General features: G+C 43.9%; 1 protein-coding gene across 14 annotated transcripts in view; it reads left to right on the top strand.

Moving 5' to 3' along the window:
* The window catches only part of LOC139277138 (microphthalmia-associated transcription factor-like), a 403,865-nt gene extending 378,083 nt beyond the window's left edge, over positions 1 to 25,782 (top strand). For 13 of the 14 annotated variants that reach the window (XM_070895176.1, XM_070895177.1, XM_070895189.1 and 10 more), the window contains 6 exons: positions 11,593 to 11,710; positions 14,756 to 14,827; positions 15,091 to 15,147; positions 15,499 to 15,574; positions 20,806 to 20,953; positions 23,308 to 25,782. In XM_070895176.1, the coding sequence (XP_070751277.1) occupies positions 11,593 to 11,710; positions 14,756 to 14,827; positions 15,091 to 15,147; positions 15,499 to 15,574; positions 20,806 to 20,953; positions 23,308 to 23,685 (849 nt within the window). In that variant the 3' untranslated portion in view covers positions 23,686 to 25,782. The remainder of the gene's footprint in view (positions 1 to 11,592; positions 11,711 to 14,755; positions 14,828 to 15,090; positions 15,148 to 15,498; positions 15,575 to 20,805; positions 20,954 to 23,307) is intronic. The other variant, XM_070895178.1, reaches the window with a different exon arrangement.
* Positions 25,783 to 26,214: the final 432 nt, after the last annotated feature.

The following is a 26,214-nucleotide window of genomic DNA, read 5'->3' as shown; positions in this document are numbered from 1 at the left end:
GAGGAGGATACTAGTATCAGTCAAAGTAGATGGCCAGCAACAGCTTGACTTCACATTTCACTTCATTACCTGAATATCTACTGAGGGAACATGTAGCAGTAAGTGCTGATAAACCTGTTGCAAATGTGGGAGGAGCACAACAGCCTGGGACAGTTCGGCTGGCAGTGCTTAGGCCATTTGGCTACCACCATTATTTAGAGTCACAGGAAAATGAAGTTCGAAGCTACACCGTGTGCCCCCAAATATCAGACATCCACAAACAGATTTTGAAGGTCACGCTGTTTTTAGCAGACCTTGTATTAATGCAAACAGTATAATGCAAACCAGCTTTGTTGAAAATGTTAGATATTAAATATACAACATATGTTATAAATTTGATATAGATTTGGGTTTTAATGGAAAATCAAGTATTTGGTATTGATGTCATTGCATTCTCATAGCTGTGCTATTCTTGGATAGAGTGGTTTAATTAAAATCATAGACAACCATCAAGATTTTCCTTTGTGTCACATAATTGCTAAAAAGAACAAATATTAACACGTGTGCCCAAAAACAGCCACCATCATTCGTTTCTTGTGTCCATTGGCTACCGAGTTGAAGCCAAAAGTTAAGATGACTCACCTCATTCGTTTACTCATTACTTTCATTCCCTAAAAAGTACTCTGAATTGAATTTATTGTTTTAGTAATCTTTCTTGGAGCTGAGGGTGGATTTACTCTGGAGCATCCACGATGCTGAGAATGACGTGAGTAGCACGTGTAGCGAGTTGGTCTTACCGCAGGTGAAGGGTTCACAGCCAGCTAGGGAATGGAAGACCAGCAGGAAGAGCAATGCAAGGAAGGTAGTGCAGGGGTCCCCTGCGGTCATCCGCCTGCAAAACAGATACACCGCTTTGAGTACTGTTGAGGGGGATGACTCATCAGGGGAGGGCAGCAGCTGCCAAGTTCATGGTACCATGGCTGGCTCTGCTGCACAGGAGGGCAGGAAAAAGAGTGGGAGAGCGATAGTGATAGGGAATTCAATGGTAAGGGGAATAGATAGGCATTTCTGCGGCTGCAACCGAGACTCCAGGATGGTATGTTGCGTCCCTGGTGCAAGGGTCAAGGATGTCTTGGAGCGGGTGCAGGACATTCTGAAAAGGGAGGGTGAACAGTCAGTTGTCGTGGTGCACATTGGTACCAACGATATAGGTAAAAAAAGGGATGAGGTCCTACGAGACGAATTTAAGGAGCTAGGAGCTAAATTAAAACGTAGGACCTCAAAAGTAGTAATCTCGGGATTGCTACCAGTGCCACAAGCTAGTCAGAGTAGGAATCGCAGGATAGCACAGATGAATACGTGGCTTGAGCAGTGGTGCAGCAGGGAGGGATTCAAATTCCTGGGGCATTGGAACTGGTTCTGGGGGGTGGGACCAGTACAAACCGGACGGTCTTCACCTGGGCAGGACCAGAACCAATGTCCTAGGGGGAATGTTTGCTAATGCTGTTGGGGAGGAGTTAAACTAATATGGCAGGGGGATGGGAACCAATGCAGGGAGACAGAGGGAAACAAAATGGAGACAAAAGCAAAAGACAGAAAGGAGATGAGTAAAAATGGAGGGCAGAGAAACCCAAGGCAAAAAACAAAAAGGGCCACTGTACAGCAAAATTCTAAAGGGTCAAAGTGTAATAAAAAGGCAAGCATGAAAGCTCGGTGCCTCAATGCAAGGAGTATTTGGAACCCAGGAGAGGGCTCTGAGCTAGTTAGAGTGGGTGAGAGCTCAAATGAACAGGACCCCAAGAAAGAATGCAAAAGGCAGGAGGCAACAGAGCAGAGTAGCACTGGGGTAAGTGTAAACCACAAGGTGATAGGAAGGGACAATATGCATGAATACAAAGGGGCTGCAGGAGGAGTCAAAACTGAAAATCATGGTTTAAAAACGAGTATTAAAACACTCTACCTAAACGCACGCAGCATTCAAAATAAAGTAAATGAGTTGACGGCACAAATCATTACAAATGGGTATGATTTGGTAGCCATTACAGAAACGTGGTTGCAGGGTGGCCAAGACTGGGAATGAAACATACAGGGGTATCTGACAATTCGGAAAGATAGACAAGAAGGGAAAGGAGGTGGGGTAGCTCTGTTAATAAAGGATGATATCAGGGCAGTTGTGAGAGACGATATTGGCTCTAATGAACAAAATGTTGAATTATTGTGGGTGGAGATTAGAGATAGTAAGGGGAAAAAGTCACTGGTGGGCATAGTTTATAGGCCCCCAAATAATAACTTCACGGTGGGGCGGGCAATAATCAAGCGAATAATGGAGGCATGTGAAAAAGGAACGGCAGTAATCATGGAGGATTTTAACCTACATATCGATTGGTCTGGTCAAATCAAATCGCACAGGGTAGCCTTGAGGAGGAATTCATAGAATGCATACGGGATTGTTTCTTAGAACAGTATGTTACAGAACCTACAAGGGAGCAAGCTATCTTAGATCTAGTCCTGTGTAATGAGACAGGAATAATAAACGATCTCCTAGTAAAAGATCCTCTTGGAATGAGTGATCACAGTATGGTTAAATTTGTAATAGACATTGAGGGTGAGGAAGTAGTGTCTCAAACGAGCGTACTATGCTTAAACAAAGGGGACTACAGTGGGATGAGGGCAGAGTTGGCTAAAGTAGACTGGAAATACAGACTAAACGATGGCACAATTGAGGAACAGTGGAGGACTTTTAAGGAGCTCTTTCATAGTGCTCAACAAAAATATATTCCAGTGAAAAAGAAGGGCGGTAGGAGAAGGGATAATCAGCCGTGGATAACCAAGGAAATAAGGGAGAGTATCAAATTAAAAACCAATGCATATAAGGTGGCCAAGGTTAGTGGGAAACTGGAAGATTGGGAACATTTTAAACGACAGCAAAGAATGACTAAGAAAGCAATAAAGAAAGGAAAGATAGATTACAAAAGTAAACTTGCACAAAACATAAAAACAGATAGTAAAAGCTTTTACCGATATATAAAACTGAAAAGAGTGAATAAAGTAAATGTTGGTCCCTTAGAAGATGAGAAGGGGAATTTAATAAGGGGAATTTAATAATGGGAAATGTGGAAATGGCTGAGACCTTAAACAATTATTTTGCTTCGGTCTTCACAGTGGAAGACACAAAAACCATGCCAAAAATTGCTGGTCACGGGAATGTGGGAAGGGAGGACCTTGAGACAATCACTATCACTAGGGGGGTAGTGCTGGATAGGCTAATGGGACTCAAGGTAGACAAGTCCCCTGGTCCGGATGAAATGCATCCCAGGGTAATAAAAGAGATGGCGGAAGTTATAGCAGATGCATTCATTATAATCTACCAAAATTCTCTGGACTCTGGGGAGGTACTAGCGGATTGGAAAGCAGCTAATGTAACGCCTCTGTTTAAAAAAAGGGGGCAGACAAAAGGCAGGTAACTATAGGCCGGTTAGTTTAACATCTGTAGTGGGGAAAATGCTTGAAGCTATCATTAAGGAAGAAATAGTGGAACATCTAGATAGGAATAGTGCAATCAAGCAGACGCAACATGGATTCATGAAGGGGAAATCATGTTTAACTAATTTACTGGAATTCTTTGAGGATATAAAAGCATGGTGGATAGAGGTGTACCAATGGATGTGGTGTATTTAGATTTCCAAAAGGCATTCGATAAGGTGCCACACAAAAGGTTACTGCAGAAGATAAAGGTTCGCGGAGTCAGAGGAAATGTATTAGCATGGATCGAGAATTGGCTGGCTAACAGAAAGCAGAGAGTCGGGATAAATGGGTCCTTTTCGGGTTGGAAATCGGTGGTTAGTGGTGTGCCACAGGAATCGGTGCTGGGACCACAACTGTTTACAATATACATAGATGACCTGGAAGAGGGGACAGCGTGTAGTGTAACAAAATTTGCAGATGACACAAAGATTAGTGGGAAAGCGGGTTGTGTAGAGGACACAGAAAGGCTGCAAAGAGATTTAGATAGGTTGAGCGAATAGGCTAAGGTTTGGCAGATGGAATACAATGTCGGAAAATGTGAGGTCATCCACCTTGGAAAAAAAAACAGTAAAAGGGAATATTATTTGAATGGGGAGAAATTACAACATGCTGCGGTGCAGAGGGACCTGGGGGTCCTTGTGCATGAATCCCAAAAAGTTAGTTTGCAGGTGCAGCAGGTAATCAGGAAAGCGAATGGAATGTTGGCCTTCATTGCGAGAGGGATGGAGTACAAAAGCAGGGAGGTCCTGCTGCAACTGTATAGGGTATTGGTGAGGCCGCACCTGGAGTACTGCATGCAGTTTTGTTCACCTTACTTAAGAAAGGATATACTAGCTTTGGAGGGGGTACAGTGACGATTCACTCAGCTAATTCCGGAGACGAGAGGGTTACCTTATGATGATAGATTGAGTAGACTGGGTCTTTACTCGTTGGAGTTTAGAAGGATGAGGGGTGATCTTATAGAAACATTTAAAATAATGAAAGGGATAGACAAGATAGAGGCAGAGAGGTTGTTTCCACTGGTTGGGGAGACTAGAACTAGGGGGCACAGCCTCAAAATACGGGGAGCCAATGTAAAACCAAGTTGAGAAGGAATTTCTTCTCCCAGAGGGTTGTGACTCTGGAATTCTCTGCCCAAGGAAGCAGTTGAGGCTAGCTCATTGAATGTATTCAAATCACAGATAGATAGATTTTTAACCAATGAGGGAATTAAAGGTTATGGGGAGCGGGCGGGTAAGTGGAGCTGAGTCCACGGCCAGATCAGCCATGATCTTGTTGAATGGCAGAGCAAGCTCGAGGGGCTAGATGGCCTACTCCTGTTCCTAATTCTTATGTTCTTATGTTTTTTGAATTTGCTTTATCACTCAGATCTAGCCCAATGTTCTTCCCAATAGGTTTTTCCTCTCGTTAATAAGACTGTTGGAATATTGATAGTTGTAAAAGAGAATTGTGATTGTGATTGAAATGCTGTTAAAACTCACAATAAAAACAGAATTTGGCTTAGTCATAGAATCAGAAGCACGGTGATAGAAATGTAAAATATATTAAACAAATTCCAACAAGTCAGTAATCTAAAGCGATACTCAGTTCAGGTACATCTGTTCACTTCTACATACCTACTCATCCATTTTGACTAACATAGAAACAGAAAATAGGTGCAGGAGTAGACCATTCGGCCCTTCGAGCCTGCACCACCATTCAATAAGATCATGGCTGATCATGCAACCTCAGTACCCCATTCCTGCTTTCTCTCCATACCCCTTGATCCCTTTAGCCATAAGGGCCACATCTAACTCCCTTTTGAATATATCTAACGAACTGGCCTCAACAACCTTCTGTGGTAGAGAATTCCACAGGTTCACAATTCTCTGAATATACTGCCGAATTTCTTATTTTTTCTGAATATCTTCCAGGGGACTTTTTCTCCCCTGACGATCTAACTGCCTCAATCGAATCATAGAATGATACAGCACAGAAGGAGGCCATTTGTCCCATCATGCCTGTGCTGGCTCTTTGAAAGAGCGATCCGATTATTCCTACTCCCCCGCTCTTTCCCTATAGCCCATTCATTTTTTACCCTTCAAATATTTATCCAGTTCCCTTTTGAATGTTAATATTGAATCTGCTTCCACCGCCCTTTCAGGGACTACAGTTCCGATCACAACAACTCATTGTGTTTAGAACATTTTTTTTCCTCATGTCGCCTCTGGTTCTTTTGCCAATCATCTTAAATCTGTGTCCTCTGATTACCAAACGTTCTTCCACTGGAAAGAGTTTCTCCTATTCACTCAATCAAAATCGGTCATGATTTTGAACACTTCTATCAAATCTCCTCTTCACCTTCTCTGCTCTAAGTAGAACCTATTGTGTTCCGAACACAGATGAGGCTGCACACAGGGAGGTAAAAGTAACAGTGACCTCAATCTTTATTAAGACACTCCAGAGTGAGGAGCAGGCCTTAGGGGCCAGCTTATATACAGTGCTCCCAAGGGATGTTGGGATCCCTTGGGACTTCAGGGGATGAGCCCTCTGGTGGCAGAACATGGGAGTGCATGCTTTACAGATACACAACATCACTTCCCCCGCCCCCCCCAAAGTCAAAGTGAAAATTATTTACAAGGTGAGGCGGTCGGGAGCCTTTCTTTCCCTGGTGGACCGCCTCGGTACAAATGTCTGTTCTGGTGTGTTGGCTGTGTCCTCACTGGGCTGGCGTGTTGTTGGCCCTGCAGGGCTGCTGGGTGCGCCTGGCCTTGCTGGGCTGTTGGGTTCGATTTCCCATCGGGCATGGTGTTGATCCTTTGGGTGTGTGTTGTGGGCTTGAAAAAGGTGGTGTCTGCTGTGGGTTGTTCAGGGCAGTCTGTGAACCGCAGCCTCATTTGGTCCAGGTGCTTTCTGCAAATTTGTCCATTGTCTAGTTTGACTACAAACACCCTACTCTCTTCTTTAGCTATCACCGTGCCCACAATCCACTTGGGACCATGTCCATAGTTTAGCACATACACAGGGTCATTCAGATCAATTTCCCGTGACACAGTGGCGCGACCATCGTTTACATTTTGTTGCTGCCGCCTGCTCTCTACCTGATCATGCAGGTTGGGGTGAACCAGCGAGAGTCTGGTTTTAAGTGTCCTTTTCATGAGTAGCTCAGCCGGGGCACCCCTGTGAGCGAGTGGGGTCTCGTGCGGTAGCTGAGCAATACTCAGGACAGGCACATTTGGAGTGAGTCTTCTGTGACTCGTTTAAGGCTCTGTTTGATTGTCCGCTCTGCCCGCCCGTTGGAGGCTGGTTTAAACGGGGCCAAGGTGACATGTTTGATCCCATTGCGGGTCATGAATTCTTTAAATTCGGCACTGGTGAAACATGGCCCGTTGTCACTGACCAGTATGTCAGGCAGGCCATGGGTGACAAACATGGCCCTCAGGCTTTCAATGGTGGCGGTGGCGGTGCTTCCCGACATTATTTCACATTCAATCCATTTTGAAAAAGCATCCACCACCACCAGGAACATTTTACCGAGAAACGGGCCCTCATAGTCGACATGGATCCTTGACCATGGTCTGGAAGGCCAGGACCACAAACTTAGTGGTGCCTCTCTGGGCGCGTTGTTCAACTGAGCACACACGCTGCATTGCTGTACACAGGACTCAAAGTCAGAGTCAATACCGGGCCACCACACGTGGGATCTGGCTATCGCTTTTTCATCATTACTATACCCGGGTGTGTGCTGTCGAGATCCGAGATGAACGTCTCCCTGCCCTTTTTTGGTAGCACTACGCGATTACCCCACAACAGGCAGTCTGCCTGAATGGACAGCTCATCCTTTCGCCGCTGGAATGGCTTGATTGGCTCTTGCATTTCAACGGGGATGCTGGCCCAGCTCCTATGCAGTACACAGATTTTTACTAGGGACAGCAGAGGATCTTGGCTGGTCCAAGTCCTAATCTGGCGGGCTGTGACAGGTGATTTATCATTTTCAAACGCTTCCATGACCATCAACAAGTCTGCAGGCTGCACCACCATCAACAAGTTTGCAGGCTGTGCCATTTCCGCCCCCATGGTGGGCAATGGTAGCCGACTGAGAGCATCCGCACAGTTCTCAGTGCCTGGCCTGTGGTGGATGGTATAGTTATACGCTGATAGCGCGAGTGCCCACCTTTGTATGCTGGCTGAGGCATTAGTATTTATCCCCTTGTTTTCAGCGAACAGGGATATGAGGGGCTTGTGATCGGTTACCAGCTCAAATTTGAGGCCAAACAGGTACTGATGCATTTTCTTTACCCCGAACACACATGCTAATGCCTCTTTCTCAATCATGCTGTAGGCCCTCTCGGCCTTAGATAAGCTCCTGGAGGCATAGGCGCCAGGTTGCAACTTCCCCACAACGTTAGCTTGTTGTAATACACACCCGACTCCATACAATGATGCATCACATGCTAGCACAAGTCTTTTACACGGGTTATACAATACAAGCAGCTTGTTGGAGCATAAAATGTTTCTGGCTTTCTCAAAAGCAATTACTTGGTTTTTTTCCCCATACCCAGTTCTCACCTTTATGCAATAACGCATGTAAGGGCTCTAAGAGGGTGCCTGATAGGAAGTTACCAAAACAGTTGAGGAGTCCCAGGAACGACCGCAGCTCCGTGACGTTCTGTGGCCTGGGCGCGTTCCTGATAGCCTCTCTCTTGGCGTCTGTGGGCCGAATGCCGTCCGCCGTGATCTTTCTCCCCAAAAACTCCACTTCTGTTGCCATGAGGATGCATTTCGACCTTTTCAGCCGCAGCCCTATGCGATCCAGTCGCTGGAGGACCTCCTCCAGGTTTTGTAGGTGCTCGGCAGTGTCCCGTCCTGTGACCAATATGTCATCCTGAAAAGCCACCGTGCGTGGTACTGATTTGAGTAGGCTCTCCATGTTTCTCTGGAAGATCGCTGCAGCCGACCAAATTCCAAACGGGCATCTGTTGTAGATGAACAGTCCCTTGTGCGTGTTGATGCAGGTGAGGCCCTTTGAAGAGTCCTCCAGCTCCTTCGTCATGTAGGCCGAAGTCAGGTCGAGCTTGGTGAACGTCTTGTCTCCTGCCAGCGTCGCAAATAGGTCGTCTGCCTTAGGTAGTGGGTACTGGTCCTGTAGTGAGAAACGATTAATAGTTACTTTATAATCGCCGCAAATCCTGACCGTACCATCACTTTTGAGTACTGGAACAATCGGGCTGGCCCACTCGCTGAATTCCACGGGGAGATGATGCTCTCGCGTTGCAGCCTGTCCAGCTCGATTTCCACTCTCTCCCTCATCACGTGAAGTACCGCTCGCGCCTTGTGGTGAATGGGTCATGCCTCTGGGACCAAGTGGATCCGCACCTTCACCCCGGAAAAGTTTCCAATGCCTGGCTCAAAAAGGGAAGGAAATTTGTGAAGAACCTGGGTACATGAGGTCTCATCGACATATGATAGTGCTCGGATGTCATCCCAGTTCCAGCGGATTTTGCCCAGCCAGCTCCTTCCAAGCCGTGTGGGGCCATTGCCCGGGACAATCCAGAGTGGCAGTTCGTGCACCGTGCCCTCGTAGGTGACCTTGACCATGGCGCTTCCCAGGACAGTGATAAGCTCTTTGGTGTACATTCTCAGTTTCGTGTGGATGGGGCTCAGGGCTGGTCTGAGTGCCTTGTTGCACCACAATCTCTCAAACATCTTTTTACTCATGATGGATTGGCTAGCACCAGTGTCCAGTTCCATGGCTACAGGTAAGCCATTCAATTTTACATTTAGCATTATAGGTGGACATTTCGTCGAAAATGTGTGCACCCTGTGTACTTCAGCATATGCCTCCTCTCTCTGAGGCTTGAAATTGCTTTGATCCACCATGGACCGATCTTCCTCTGCTACGTGGTGGTTAGCAGGTTTTGCAGAGCTTGCAGCTCATCTGCAAGCTCGTTGGAGGTGCCCCATTGTTCCACAGCTCTTGCAAACATACCCTTTGAAGTGGCATGAATAGGCTGAATGGAAGCCTGCACAACACCAATAAGGTGTGAATTGCCTTGCATTCATCCTTTGTTGGGGACTCAGTCATCTGGGTCACCTGAGGCCTGCTGGCAGTTGCAGACTCGTGGTTTCTGCCCTGTACATTTCTGCTCGCAAACATAGTTCCAGTTAATTTATGAACATTGCTAGCACTTGTGTGCTGAGAGATTTGTTTGGTGTTATCACTGGTGGACATAAACGCCTGTGCTATCGCAATGGCCTTACTGAGGGTCGGTGTCTCTACAGTCAAAAGTTTTCGTAGGATGGTCTCGTGGCCAATGCCCAGTACAAAAAAGTCTCTGAGCATCTGCTCCAGGTAGCCATCAAACTCACATTGTCCTGCAAGTCGCCTTAGCTCGGCGACGTAGCTTGCCACTTCCTGACCTTCAGATCACTGGCACGTGTAGAACCAATACCTCGCCATCAGCACGCTCTCCTTCAGGTTAAGATGCTCCCAAAACAGTGTATACAGCTCCTCATATGACTTATCTGTGGGTTTCACCGGAGCCAGAAGATTCTTCATGAGGCTGTAGGTCGGTGCCCCGCAGACCGTGAGGAGAACCGTTCTCCTTTTTGCAGCGCTTCCTTCTCCGTCCAGCTCGTTGGCTACAAAGTACTGGTCTAGCTGTTCGATATAGGCTTCCCAGTCCTCACCCTTCGAGAACTTCTCCAGGATGCCCACAGTTTGCAGCATCTTTGCGTTGGATTCGTATTCTCGTCGCCAGTTATTGTGTTCCTAACACAGATGAGGCTGCACACAGGGAGGTTAAAGTAACAGTGACCTCAGTCTTTATTAAGACACTCCAGAGTGTGGAACAGGCCTTCGGGCCGGCTTATATACAGTGCTCCCAAGCGATGCTGGGATCCATTGGGACTTCAGAGGATGCACTCCCTGGTGGCGGAACATGTGAGTGCATGCTTTACAGATACACAACAGAACCACCCCAGTTTCTCTAGTCTCCACGTAGCTGAAGTCCCTCATCCCTGGTACCATTCTAATAAATCTTTTCTGCACCTCATTGTTTACTATATTTCTGAGTTTTGTGTCATCTACAAACTTTGAAATTATGCCCTGTATACCCAAGTGCAGGTTATTAATATATTTCAAACATATTAAGCAGTGGTCCTAATATCGACCCCTGGGGAATACCACTGTATAAGAACATAAGAACATAAGAACATAAGAACATAAGAACATAAGAACATAAGAACATAAGAACATAAGGAAATAGGAGCAGGAATTGGCCCCTTGAACCTGCTCCGCCATTTAATAAGATCATGGCTGATCCGATCATGGCTGATCCAATCATGGACTCAGGTCCACTTCCCCACTCGCTCCCCATAACCTCTTATTCTCTTACCGGTTAAGAAACTATCTATTTCTGTCTTAAATTTATTCAGTGTCCCAGCTTCCACAGATCCACAAACCTCTGAGAGAAGAAATTTCACCTCATCTCACTTTTAAATGGGTGGCCTCTTATTCTAAGATTATGCCCTCTAGTTCTCGTCTCCCCTATCACTGGAAACATCCTCTCTGCATCCACCTTGTCAAAGCCCCCTCATAATCTTATAAGTTTCGATAAGATCACCTCTTATTCTTCTGAATTCCAATGAGTAGAGGCCCAACTTACTCAACCTTTCCTCATAAGTCAACCTCCTCATCTCCGGAATCAACCTAGTGAACCTTCTCTGAACTGCCTCCAAAGCAAGTATATACCTCCCTCCATTCTGAACATTTCACCACTACTCCCTGCTTTCTGTCCCTGGGATAATTTTGTATCCATGCTACCACTGTCCTTTCATTCCATGGGCTTTAATTTTGCTAACAAGTCTATTATGTGGTACTTTATCAAATGCCTTTTGAAAGCCCATATATACAACATCAACCGCATTACCCTCATCAACCCTCTTCATCAAAGAACTCAGTCAAATTAGTCAAACATGGTTGCCTTTAACAAGTCCGTGCTGACTTACATTTATTAGCCCATACTTTTCCAAATACCAATTAATTTGTCCCTCGTTTAATAATAAGTAATAAATATGAATAACTCACATGATTTTTTTGTGTTTCAGTTGCCTGTGCCTGGTAACATGATAGACGTCTACAACAATCCAGGAATGGCAGCTCCTGCCATTACTATCAGCAACTCCTGCCCAGCGAACCTGCCTAACATTAAAAGGGAACTCGCAGGTACAATGCAGCCCAATTCTCCACAAAAATCAGCACCTCTAACATTGATTTTTTTTAGTACATATGGCGATAGAGATTAAACGCAGTCAGAATATTTATCTAACCAAAGTTGAATCAGCAACGCAACTAATCATCAGGAAGTAGATACAAACCAACCATGAATGAATAGCTATTAAAATATCAAGAATGGTTTTATTGGCACAAACCTGTATGAGTGCCACAAACTGCACTCCAGATAATATTCACCTGCTGGTACAATTTTACAGAAACCAACTTTTCTCTGCCTAACCCATCGAACGTTGGCCAATTTTGCTAAAGACAAACTTGAATGCAAGTGCTAAAATTGTAGTCAGGCCCCAGTGACATCATCGGAGCCCGATCAGCCAAGAAGGACCATGCTGTCTTCCAGTGGATGTGCCTCTCAAAAAAGCAGGTTACAATGGCAACCTGCAGGGAGGCAGGGGATTGGTTGGGGTTGGTCACTGTGGCCAATTTAACTGTCTACCTGCCCAGCTTTCACCAGGCAGGCAGGGTTAAAATTGGCCCTAATTGTAGTTGGTTATCATCATCATAGGCAGTCCCTCGGAATCAAGGAAGACTTGCTTCCACTCTCAGAATGAGTCCTTAGGTGGCTCAACAGTCCAATACAAGAACCACAGTCCCTGTCACAGGTGGGACAGACAGTCATTGAGGGAAAGGGAGGGTGGGACAGGTTTGCCGCACTTTCTTTCTGCTGCCTGTGCTTGATTTCTGTATGCACTTGGCGATGGTTAAGCCACATGCTGAAGACAACTGAACACAGACTTGGAACAGATGATACCAAAATCACAAGAACATGATGAATATTAAATATTGCCAATTAGCAACTTTTTCTGCATTTTCTGTCTCATTTTAGCTCAAATAAAAGATGTGGAAACAAATCAATTTTTATCAGTAAGGGACTAGGCTCTGGATGGAAGCGGCCAGTGGGATTATTTGTGCACATTAATTGTGGGACATAAATCGCAAACTGCAGCAAGTCAATAATTGAAGGTTGTATTGTGCACAGAGTTTTCCTGCCACTTCCAACAGATTGTTTTCTGGTAAGCACAAAGCAATAATCCAGTAGAATTCACTTTTGTGAACATTCCTGACACAGCAATTAACCTTAAAACTTTCAGCAAAATAGTAAACTTTTAACTGCCAAATGCCTTATTGGGTACATATTCATATTTCCTTCACACGTGCATTTACGATTTTGATACTTACAGCAGAGGAAGTTTTCCACTTATATTTGCCCGTGAGTAGGGTTTCTCTCAGATGCTTCGTTTAACAAACAATATTCAGTACATAAAAGCGCAAAGTTAATATTGCACAAATGGAAAGGTAAGTACTGAAGTTAAGAATTTAGTTGTTGCTGAAGTGAGGTGTATGACTTTTTTTAAATCAATTAATTCAGCGATTTTAAAAACCCAAGTTCACCAACATAATTATGAGTTTACTTGATGCCACAGCACGTAGATTGGAGGAATGATCAGTCCATTACAGGAATCCTCACTCTTTATAGCAACATTATTATTGCTTGATGTACCAAATGTCAGTCTTGGCTCAGTGGCAGCAATAATAAATTAAAGTAAAATAAAAGTTCTACTCTTTCTTGATATTTTTAATTCTTAACTGAAACCCAACAAAACATTTCTTCTTTGTCATGGTGTGCACAGTGTAGTGCAATAAAGTGTAATAAACAAGCCATAGATGAAAGGTAGAGTGGGGCAGAAATTTGTTTAGGCCTGAGAAAGTTGGCACGCTCATGGAGCAGAAGTCAGAGGTCACAGGCCCGTTCGAAAGTAGGGTTCAGGCCTCCTCTGAATAATTTTAGTGAGCTGTGGGTGCCTGTTGGGATCACGCTCGACGGTCTTCTAAATAAAATCTGTAACCGAGCATATTCCTGCAAACTGAATACAGCAGGGAAGTGTGTTCATAACTCAAACGATTTCCTGCAAGTGATCAAGTTCAGCATTTTGAAAGGATTTGAAATTCACAATTCTATGACTCAGATCATGCCAATATCAAACTGCGGAATTAATTCATTGATGCAGATGGGACAGGCCGTTGGCTGTGCCATCTCTGAGGCTCCTGATTCACAGCTGCAGCTTATTCAAATTTATTTTCAAGGAAATTTTGGAGTAAATTCGCAACGGGAAGATTGGGCACAAAATGGCATAATGTATGGCTAAAATTGCAGATTGGGCCGTTCCATATGGTTTTGGGCAATTGTCTACAAATTTCAAAACTTATTCATTCGCTATGATGTGCTTTGGGGTATCTGAAAATGTAAATGGCACTATGTAAGTGCATTTTTTTTATACACAGACTAGTGTGCCTAAACTGACGTGTAATAATAATAGCAAAAACAAAAGTAGGCCTCTACCATTTAACCCAAGATTTACCTGAAACCTTTGATCATGTAATGAAAATCTGTCAATTCAATTTGACATTTAATGAAAACTGTTCATATTCTCAGCAAAATTCAATGACTTATGTATGTGATGATGTCAGATTAAAGCAATGAGGATTGTGAGTAATGAAGTTATGAGCGTTGCACGGAAATTGTAATGTCAGAAATTTTTTAAAACTTTGTATTTAAAAATTTACCTTTTCAGATTATTTTTACTTTATAAATGAAAAAGCAGTGGTCCAGGGAACTGTAACAATTTCAACAAACACTGATATTTCCTCAGTGCCTTTACCTATAACATTAACCTCCAGAAACATGTTAGAATAATTGTATATTCATTACTATGCTAAAAGTGACCTTAAATTCGAAGACTTCAAAGTTGTGTGCATTGGCACAACACTACAATTTATTTGAAGAAAAGTAATTTCAATGATTACAAAGTAATAAGAATAAATCACATTAGGGATTTGGTAGCAGTACTGTCTAATCATGTTACTTTAGTGTCCCATCTCATTGCTTTATTCAGTTTAGATTGCTAAAATAACCCTATATTATTCAAATAGAAAATTGCTATTTGTAGTATAAATTGTTTTCTATATAATTCACAGAATCAATGGTTGCAGGCATGGAACTCCATTTTAAAAGTCCCTCTATGAAAATGCACAATTCTCTATTACCAGGCAAGTGCTGATACACAGAATTTATTTCAATCATTCAACACTTCAACAACCATTATTGTTTGTGTAACCACTGCTGATAACATTTGAATTCCCAGTGGTATTGTTTTGTAAGTTTTTAAAAAACATTTTATTGTGTAGTCCAGAATTAATTGATGCACTTTTGCCAGTGCGAATCGAACGTTGCTATAATTTGGACCAAACGGCAATGGTTGGTCCTGCAAAAGGCCATCAGTTCCATCCTTAACTTGAAGTTCTGTTTTCAGAAGCTGAAGCCAGAGCACTTGCAAAGGAAAGGCAGAAAAAGGACAATCATAATTTGAGTATGTTTTCAGATTATTTCAATTTTACTGGTAACCTTGCAAAATAGTCGTAAACGTTGTTCACTTAATAGAAAAAATGCTTAACTTTAAAAAAGAAATTTGAGGGTATGCAGCCCTTTACTTTTCGCCTTTGTGGAAAGTTTCTTCAAGGAGACCTTCTCCTTGGCATGTCCTTGAGGCAACCTGATTGGGATCAGGAACTATGCAGTGCAGGGATCCAGCCTGTATCTCACTATTGCTGTGAGGCATTGCATTGCTGCTCCAATGTTGTGCACCAGGACATTGTATTTGTTATTTCTGAACAAGTAATTCATCCTTTGGACTAAGCTGTTTTGCCTTTAAATCATCAAGTTGAAAGGAGGAGGAGGTTCAACATCAACGATCGTATAAAGGAACTGGGCACATTAATTCCAAAGTCTAATGATCCGTAAGTACAACCTCAGTTAAACTCTTCAAATTTTGTTCTCTGTCATTGATTACCTTGGATAGTTATTTTATTAGTTAATATCTGTTTTGAATCTCACGAGTACATTTTCTGATCAAATAGAATAAATCATTTTTGGACAGAATACAACTTTGCTGCTAAGGTTTTCCACCTGGACTTTTCAATTTCTTGCTTTTAATAACAAATCTAGATTGGAATTGAAAGCAAAGTATAATAAAATAAAATGTACAAAAATACAGGCAGAAACTCTTTTCCACTTGCTGGATTTTTGGCGGCCGTGCATGTTAACGTACAATTTTTTGTGTGTGCATTTGCGCTAGAAAAAAAAAAATAGGGACTTTCGCCAAATAAATATTTGAATTGGCGCAGCGTTCTCAGGGGCGGAGCTTCAAGTCTGTGGGCAATCGCGAAAAGCTGAAGTTGCCAGGGCAACCAGAGGCGCTCCCCCAAAAGGACTGCCAACCCATTGCTGCCGAAAGGGTCACGAAGGACCTCTCCCCTCCCCAGCTGGCCCCATTGCTACCCCCCCCCCCCCCGGCCCCCGGCTGGACCCGCTGCAATCCCCGGCCGAATGGCCCTCCCGCTCCCAAACTTCAACTCGCAGGGCGGGCCATTCGGCCGGGGATTGCAGCGGGTCCAGCCGGTGGGGAGCAGTCCTTTCAGCCTGGGATTGCAGCAGGGCAGGGTAGCCCTTTCCGCCCGGAAATCTTCTTCCCTTACTCCAAAAAGAGTTCCCCGTGGGGAAAAAAATGGTATTTTATTGTATATTCAGTTGCCTCGCTCCTGTCCTCTTGTGCCCCGTGCTGATTCCTTAAGTTAACATTTTTTTTGTGGGGCTTTTGGGTAGTGTGCATCCAAAAGCCCCACTGAAAAATTCGTGGACGACTAAAATCGATTGTCCACAAAAACGGCGCTGCATCCCGTTTTGATTCGGGTCGGTGTCAAAAATGTTTAAACTGCCGCACGTGGTTAGCGCCGGCTTACAAGCGTTGGAAAGTGAGTATTTCACGCCACAAAAGACTAACATAATTATAATGCACCATCATCTATTTGTGAAAACAGGCTCAACAGGACTGATTTGCATCTCATTACTGCCAAGTTTACATCTTTAAAGAGGATAGAAGCGAGATGAAAATTATCCCCGGTGTCCTGGCCAATATTTGTCCCTCAATCAACATCACTAAAATAGATTATCTGGTCATTATCACATTGTTGTTTGTGGGAGCTTGTTGTGTGCCAATTGGCTGCCGCGTTTCCCACATTACAACAGAGATTACATTTCAAGAAGTACTTCATCAGTAAGACAAAGGTCCTCCACCAGCCTGTCCTCGCTGCACAGCACTGTCCCCCAGTCATCAAGATCTACGGCGCGGCCCTAGACAATGTGGACCACTTCCCATATCTCGGGAGCCTCCTTTCAACAAGAGCAGGCATTGACGACGAGATCCAAAATCGCCTCCAGTGCGACAGTGCAGCCTTCGGCCGCCTGAGGAAAAGAGTGTTTGAAGACCAGGCCTTCAAAACTGCCACCAAGTTCATGGTCTACAGGGCTGTAGTAATACCCGCCCTCCTGTATGGCTCAGAAACATGGATCATGTGCAGTAGACACCTCAAGTCGCTGGAGAAATACCACCAACGATGTCTCCGCAAGATCCTACAAATCCCCTGGGAGGACAGACGCACCAACGTTAGTGTCCTCGATCAGGCCAACATCCCCAGCATTGCAGCACTGACCACACTCGATCAGCTCCGCTGGGCAGGCTACATAGTTTGCATGGCAAACACGAGACTCCCAAAGCAAGTGCTCTACTCGGACCTCCTTCACGGCAAATGAGCCAAAGCTGGGCAGAGGAAACATTACAAGGACACCCTCAAAGCCTCCCTGATAAAGTGCAACATCTCCACCGACACCTGGGAGTCCCTGGCCAAAGACCACCCTAAGTGGAGGAAGCGCATCGAGTCTCATCGCCAAGAGCATGCAGAAATCAAGCACAGGCAGTGGAAGGAGTGTGTGGCAAACCAGTCCCACCCTCCCTTTCCCTCAACGACTGTCTGTCCCACCTGTGACAGGGACCGTGGTTCTCGTATTGGACTGTTCAGCCATCTCAAGACTCATGTTAAGAGTGGAAGCAAGTCTTCCTCGATTCCACTGATGATGACTTCATTGGCTGTAAAGCACTTTGGGATGTCTAGTGGCCATGAAAGGTGCTACATAAATGCAAGTCTGTCTTTTCTTTCTTTTGCACTACTCTGCACTCACTGCAATAACAAAGTAAATCGCACCTCGTCAAGGTCCAAAGTACAAAGTAGCCAACAGATACCTTAATACGACCACCACTGCCTATCCTAACAACTGGACTTAATCATGTACTTTCTGATTACACATACCCGAGGATTATTCTAAAATATCCAATATCATTGCTTGTTTCAACAAAGGAATAGCTGAATCTTGATTTTAAAATATATATTATACATAGCCATCGACATTTTAGAATTAAATCTATTTCATTGCGGATAAACCATCCAAAACATATAGTGGGCAAACTGCGTTAGCACCAATGCGCTCTGTACAAGTGGTGAGGACTGTACCACTAACAGCATGGTGAGCATCATCATCATAGGCAGTCCCTCAGAATCGAGGAAGACTTGCTTCCACTCTTAAAATGAGTCCTTAGGTGACTGAACAGTCCAATACAAGAACCACAGTCCCTGTCACAGGTGGGACAGACAGTCGTTGAGGGAAAGGGAGGGTGGGACTTGTTTGCCGCACGCTCCTTCTGCTGCCGGCGCTTGGTTTCTGCATGCTCTCGGCGACGAGACTCGAGGTGCTCAGCGCCCTCCCGGATGCACTTCCTCCACTTAGGGCGGTCTTTGGCCAGGGACTCCCAGATGTCAGTGAGGATGTTGCACTTTATCAGGGAGGCTTTGAGGGTGTCCTTGTAACGTTTCCTCTGCCCACCTTTGGTTCGTTTGCCGTGAAGGAGCGCTTGCTTTGGGAGTCTGTTCGCATGCCTGACACAAATGTGGTCTGCCCAGCGGAGCTGATCGAGTGTGGTCAGTGCTTCAATGCTGGGGATGTTGGCCTGGTCGAGGACGCTAATGTTGGTGCGTCTGTTCACCCAGGGGATTTGTAGGATCTTGCGGAGACATCGTTGATGGTATTTCTCCAGTGACTTGAAGTGTCTACTGTACATGGTCCATATCTCTGAGCCATATAGGAGGGCAGGTATTACTACAGCCCTGTAGACCATGAGCTTGGTGGCACTTTTGAGGGCCTGTCTTCAGACACTCCTTTCCTCAGGTGGCCGAAGGCTGCACTGGCGCACTGGAGGCGGTGTTGAGAATCTCATCGTCAATGTCTGCTCTTGTTGATAAGAGGCTCCCGAGGTATGGGAAATGGTCCACGTTGTCCAGGGCCGCGCCGTGGATCTTGATGTTTGGGGGGCAGTGCTGTGCGGCGAGGACAGGCTGGTGGAGGACCTTTGTCTTATGGATATTAGGCGTAAGGCCTATGCTTTCGTGCGCCTCAGAAAATACGTTGACTATGTCCTGGAGTTCAACCTCTGTATGTGCACAGACGCAGGCATCATCCGTGTACTGTAGCTCGATGACAGAGGTTGGGGTGGTCTTGGACCTGGCCTGGAGACGGCGAAGGTTGAACAGGCTCCCACTGGTTCTATAGTTTAGTTCCACTCCAGCAGGGAGCTTGTTGACTGTGAGGTGGAGCATGGCAGTGAGGACGATTGAGAAGAGGGTTGGGGCGATGATGCAGCCCTGTTTGACCCCGGTCCGGACGTGGATTGGGAATGTAATGGATCCGTTGGTAAGGACCGCGGCCTGCATGTCGTCGTGGAGCAGGCGAAGGATGGTGACGAACTTTTGGGGGCATCCGAAACAGAGGAGGACGCTTCATAGACCCTCGTGGTTGACAGTGTCAAAGGCCTTTGTAAGGTCGAAGGCGGCCATGTATATGTGCTGGCACTGTTCCCTGCATTTTTCCTGCAGCTGTCGCGCTGCAAAAATCATGTCCGTTGTGCCCTTAGTGGACGAAATCCGCACTGCGACTCCGGGAGGAGCTCCTCGGCCACAGGGGGAAGACGGTTGAGGAGGACTCTGACGACGACTTTCCCAGTGGCTGAGCATTGTGCACATGCCTCATGTCTCGTGCAGCCTCCCATTCTCCTAAGATATAGCACTTATTTTATCCACCTTGAAGCAATGAAAAATTGACCTTGCCAGAACCAAGTTGAACCTTGCCAGAATTTGAACTCAAGGCCTCTGGCCTTCCATCCAGCATTCAACTTACTGAGTTATTGAAGTGTTCTAACCCTTTATGGAGAGGGTTTTAATTTTATTTTGCATGATATAACATTGAATCAGCATATTGTTGAAGTATTCCTCTGCCTGGAACATCACTTTATTTGTGATGTCTGTGGACCAACTCTACTGGACACAGCCTGACATGTTTTATATGGTGTGTTTTCCAAAAAACGATTCTGGCTTTATTGCTAGATGAACCAGATTTTGTATTATAGGAAAGCATTTTGGACTAGACTTTCCACTTCACATCGCCCATATATCGCCCAAAACAGTCGCCTGTCGCCCATTTTGAGCAAAAAGTGGAAATTCAGGCCGGAACATTGCCGGAAAATTAAGCCCCCAAGTTTTGGCTCACTTCGCTGAGCTGATCGCCCTTAGTTGCCACAGACACCCGGGGTAGGGATTTATTTGCGCTGCTGGGCTGGCACGAACTGGGTGCAAGGAGAGGAAACCTGCCATTTACTGTTTAATGCAGTAGTCGAGGTAGTGTGCAGTTGACAATTTGGAAACATATCCTTATTAATGAAATATACATTTGTCAGTAATTTATGAAAAACAAACAAGAAATAAATGTGTCACACCAAAGCAGTTTGTGTGATGAATTACAGCTATTTACATAAGACTCCTACAGTAGCCTTTGGTGTACAATATAATTTACTGGTGGTTACTACACTTTGATATACTTGGATTTAAAGGCAGAAATTACAATGTTGTCTTGCAATTATAAACTGTAGCCAAATTTAAAATGGGCATGTTTATGCCATGTTTTTCCTGCGACAGCTGTACTGTTTACAGTTAGTAAAATCTAGCACAACTTAATGATGCCAAACTTTGCTCTGCTCTAAAGTTGCCTCAAGCATCTTTTGCCTAACCTCTTTTGATCATTTCAACAGGGATATGCGCTGGAACAAAGGCACTATTCTAAAGGCATCTGTGGATTATATTCGAAGGCTTCAAAAGGAACAGCACAGAGCAAAAGACTTTGAATCACGGCAGAAAAAACTAGAGCATGCTAACCGACACTTACTACTGAGAATACAGGTTAATTAAGATATCTTTTAAACTTTTTATTCCTTCACCCATTTATTTCCCAGTGCCCATGCTCGTCACCATTCCCAACCAAGAAATCTTCCCCAGGCTGCTTCCACTTTTGCTGAAATCTATACATTTAAAGTCCATTGGAATGCTGAAATATGTTTTGAGCGTAGAACCATAGAATATTCCAACACTGAAACAAACCATTCGGCCCATCATGTTTTTCTCGTCACACCCTTTATTGTTCCTCTTTCTCAAGCCATCCACTAATCCCCTTTTAAAATAATTTATGGACTTTGCTTAAACAATTGTTTGCGCCAGATAATTCCACATATAAACCACTCTCTACGTAAAGAATTCTTTTCTAAACTCCCGTTTAATTCTGAGTTCCTAAATTTGTGCCCTCTTATTACCATCGTCATAGGCAATCCCTCGGAATCGAGGAAGACTTGCACCCACTCTAAACATGAGTCCTTAGGTGGCTGAACAGTCCAATACGAGAACCACAGTCCCTGTCACAGGTGGGGCAGATAGTCGTTGAGGGAAGGGGTGGGTGGGACTGGTTTGCCGCATGCTCCTTCCGTTGCCTGCGCTTGGTTTCTGCATGCTCTTGGCGATGAGACTCGAGGTGCTCAGCGGCCTCCCGGATGCACTTCCTCCACTTAGGGCGGGCTTTGGCCAGGGACTCCCAGGTGTCAGTACTTTATCAGGGAGGCTTTGAGGGTGTCCTTGAAACGTTTCCTCTGCCCATCTTTGGCTCGTTTGCCGTGAAGGAGTTCCGAGTAGAGCGCTTGCTTTGGGAGTCTTGTGTCAGGCATGCGAACTATGTGGCCTGCCCAGCAGAGCTGATCGAGTGTGGTCAGTGCTTCAATGCTGGGGATGTTGGTCTGGTCGAGGACGCTAACGTTGGTGTGTCTGTCCTCCCAGAGAATTTGCAGGATCTTGCGGAGACATCGTTGGTGGTATTTCTCCAGCGATTTGAGATGTCCACTGTTATATGGTCCATGCCTCTGAGCCATACAGGCGGGCGGATATTACTACAGCCCTGTAAACGATGAGCTTGCTGGCAGATTTGAGGGCCTGGTCTTCAAACACTCTTTTCCTCAGGCGGCCGAAGGTTGCACTGGCGCACTGGAGGCGATGTTGAATCTCCTCATCAATGTCTGCCCTTGTTGATAACAGGCTTCCGAGGTATGGGAAATGGTCCACGTTGCCCAGGGCCGCGCCGTGGATCTTGATGACTGGGGGGGCAGTGCTATGCGGCGGGGACAGGCTGGTGGAGGACCTTTGTCTTATGGATGTTTAGTGTAAGGCCCATTCTTTCATATGCCTCAGTGAAGATGTTGACTATGACTTGGAGTTCAGCCCCTGAATGTGCACAGATGCAGGCGTCGTCTGCTTACTGTAGCTCGACGCAGAGGTTGGGACAGTCTTGTATCTGGCCTGGAGACGACGAAGGTTGAACAGGTTCAACTAACCAGTGGAAATAATTTATCACTATTTTCCCTATCATAACATTCCATAATCTTGAAGACCTGTTTTAGGTCACCCCTTAACTTTCTCAGCACCAGCAATAAAAGCCCTAGCTTCTCAAGTCTCTCTTCATAACTGGTAACCCCTCATCTTTAGTTACATCTAATGATACTGTGCTGCAACATTTCCATTGCTTTTATATTCTTGGTATAATAGAGTGCCTAAAACTGTATAAAATACTTCAGCTACAGCCTAATTAAGTACACATTCAACATTTCATCCTTTTGTATTCTACACCTTTAGATTTGGTTTATCTTTATTACGGCCTTATCCACTTGTACGCACCAGCACACCAAGATTCCATGACTCTAAATTTTGATATTGTTTCCTCAATTCCTGACTCTGGAGCAGCCCCAGAACAGACCCCTGCAGAACTCCACTCACCTCATGTTTCCCGTCTGAGAAGTCCCCTTCATCACCCTCCAAACCCCGTCTCTCCATGTGGCTATATTCCCTTAATTCCATGTGCCATTATCTTTGGTATGTCGGCCTTCCCTCAGTGTTAGCCTTCTCTCTCCTGACTCGGAAGGTTGAGAGTTTAAGCCCCACTCCAGGGAGTCGAGCACATTATCTGAATTGACACTACAGAATAATACTGACCACACTATTTATTGTAAGGTGAACATTTCATCATTACCATACTGAATCACTGAGAGAATTTTTATAAATTGAGTACCAAAAATGTTTTTTTTTTAAATCAAGGAATCTGGGGACTGAATTTCAATTCACAATTTTAAGGTGGTCGCCTTGAGTTTGAGAAAATGAATAGATTAAACATAATCAGAATCAATCTATTTGTGAACTCGATTATTGTATTTAACTCTCAGGAACTTGAAATGCAAGCCCGTGCACATGGACTGCCACTGGTCAACCCTTCTGGCCTCTGCTCACCTGATCTTACTGGACGGAACGTTAAACTAGAACCAGTAATTGATGAGTGCCACAGAGATGGCTTACAGCACCACTCCGATCTTTCCCACACTACTACTGATGGAACTCTCAACTTCAACGATAACCTTGGACATATTGGCACCTATAATGCGCCCATGAAAATGGGTTCCAAGCTAGAAGATATTCTGATGGACGATACTCTCTCCCCAGGGGAAGCTACTGATCCACTCCTATCATCTGTGTCACCTGGCGCTTCAAAGACAAGCAGTCGACGAAGCAGTATAAGCATGGAAGATAGTGAAAATGGATGTTAGCAAGAAAAATGTATTTTTTTTTAAATCTCCATCTGCTACTTAACTTTTCCTTAAAGTTCTCTTTTTGTTTTTTATTTGGCTGAAAAAAAAAATCCTGTGTTATAACGGTAAAGCTATTGATCAGTCCATTAAAGAGTTTAAGTCAGGGGGAGTAAATCTAAATAAATGGGAGGATTAGAACTGTATCTGTCTACAGAGAGACAGGAAACTGTTACACCAACAGATAGCCAGTCACCCAGAAAGTAAAAGACAGAGTAGCCCTTTGGGGACATAGATGGTTGATTTTTATTTTAAAGGTGCTTAAGGCCTTGAAGTAAATGTAGGAAAAAAAAAAATCAATGTACCTTTTAATTTGGGCAAATATTTTCTATTAGTTTCTTAACTTTTACTTAAATGATATATTTTAATTCATTTTTACAGTCGGTTTTGATTTTGCATGGCCCTGTACTCATTGATTTGTTTTCATGCTAGTCCTTTTGAAATTTTTATTTTTTATTTCTGAATATTTAGTTATATGAATGTGCATATACTGAGAGTACTGGTATTCAGTATGACAATACTTAATATTTCTTCAGTATGTTTTTAGTGGAGGGTTTGGTGCATTGGCCACAGACACTTAAGGAAGTCAGGGCAAGATATTTTTAGTGAAATGTCGACATATTTTGTATATCTAAACACAATCTTATTTTGACATGTTTTTAAATTAACTTTGAAAATAAGAGCATTACTTGTTCGAAAAACATGATTGTAATTCAGTATATCTAAAATGGTACTTAAAGTAGCTAACATGACATGCTATTTATTTTATTTTTTAAACAGTAAGAGTGCAACTATTAGAAGAAAATGTGCAGTGTGTAGTTGAAACTACCTTTTTTTATCTTCTAATGATACCTCTTCTGGTAGTAGATTTACATGTTGAGTCCTTCAGCACTGCAGCATGCTAAAAATGAAAACCGCTTTCTGCTTATGGAATTGTTACTTGATAACGTACATGCTCTTGATGAGGTTATTCAGATAATCTTGCTGATTGTTTGATGATGTCTGTCAAGTTGATGGCCAGTTCAGGGCATTTGCTAGCTGCATTGTGAGGCGAGGTGGGGGGTGGAATTAAGATGAGACACACAGTTTATTCTGTGAATGAAAAATAATTTCTGATTCACAGGTGATTAAACTTGAAATAGATGTAGATGGTTTTACTCTTGAGTGGGATAAAATGTGTGTCCTACTATCAATTCCTTTATATCTTATTCACAATTTTGCAGTTGTATAATTTGTAGCACATAATATAATGTACAGAAATGTTTGGTGAGAATGATTATTTACCGTTGTGTATTGTGACGTACTCCCCTCACCCCTTGCCACAGCAGATTTATAGTGATGATCGAGAAATGACTAGCATTTTGTCAGGGCAAATCAATCAACTGATCATCACAATGATCGGAATAACCCTATTTTAACTACAACAGTGTTGTAGGAGTAGAAATATGATGCTACATCACCTACTTTGTTGTAGATCTATGCAATTTCAGTAGATGTATTTGCATTGAACTGTGCCTAGGTAATTGTTTTACATTCATACCATTAAGTTGTGTGAAAGGTGTGATGAAGAAAATAATTTTTAAATAGGTAATTTATGATGTACTGTATGTGGCAGCGGAACATGATGAATTCAGAATGAAGTGCCTTAAAATCGATTGCTAAGTCTTTTGGATATGCACTGACTGAAGGGTGTAATACGTGAGGGTTTGGCCTGTGTACGAGTTTTTGTGACTTTGCTTGCTGCCTGAATTCAGAATGTGAGCTTCCAGCTTCTTCGAAGATATGATTCAAAGTTTTATTGACATTGTGCCACCCTTCTGCTCAAGAGACGGCTTTTAAGTTTAATCTGAAGGGAATTGACTACTCAGCCTAGTTCTGCCAAAATCCTGGGACAGGAGAAAAGTATGCAATACAATAATGTTAAGTTGAAAGCAATAATTCTTGTTAAACCTTTTCAAAACAGCAAGTGGAGAAAAATAGGTAAAATAATGAAAGATAAGCACAGCAGCCATGCACTTATGGGGATGTGATTTGAAATAAAAGATGCACTTGATAGAATGGAGACTGTTGTCATAGCTGTTAACAAAATATAAAACCTGTGTTTCTTGAAAAAGTAGCTTAAAATACTGCCTCTTAATGAGCTAATTGGTACTGTAATGTGATGTTCACTTGCTGCCAGTTGCAGCATGATTTGTGTATGGTCCACTGGAATGTAAATCACAGACCATAACTGCTTTTCTGTTATGACCCTAGCCTTGCTATAATAGAAGACACACAATTATTGGCAGTGGTTTATGTCTTTTATACCACAAGGGAGCCTGGCCACTTAACCAATGAGCACCATTGTTCATTCGTTAAAGTGGTCAGCTTTATATGTGGTTGATACTCATACACCACACCTGATAATATTGTATCTTCTTTATATTATGGTTCATTTTCATATTGTGCCATGGAAAGGACCCAATGAACCTTTAAATAATTATGCATTCA

The sequence above is a fragment of the Pristiophorus japonicus genome, chromosome 12, assembly GCF_044704955.1.
Source record: "Pristiophorus japonicus isolate sPriJap1 chromosome 12, sPriJap1.hap1, whole genome shotgun sequence".
NCBI classification, from domain to species: domain Eukaryota; kingdom Metazoa; phylum Chordata; class Chondrichthyes; family Pristiophoridae; genus Pristiophorus; species Pristiophorus japonicus.
Note: the sequence above shows the minus strand (reverse complement) of the source record. Positions and strands in the feature narration are given on the sequence as shown.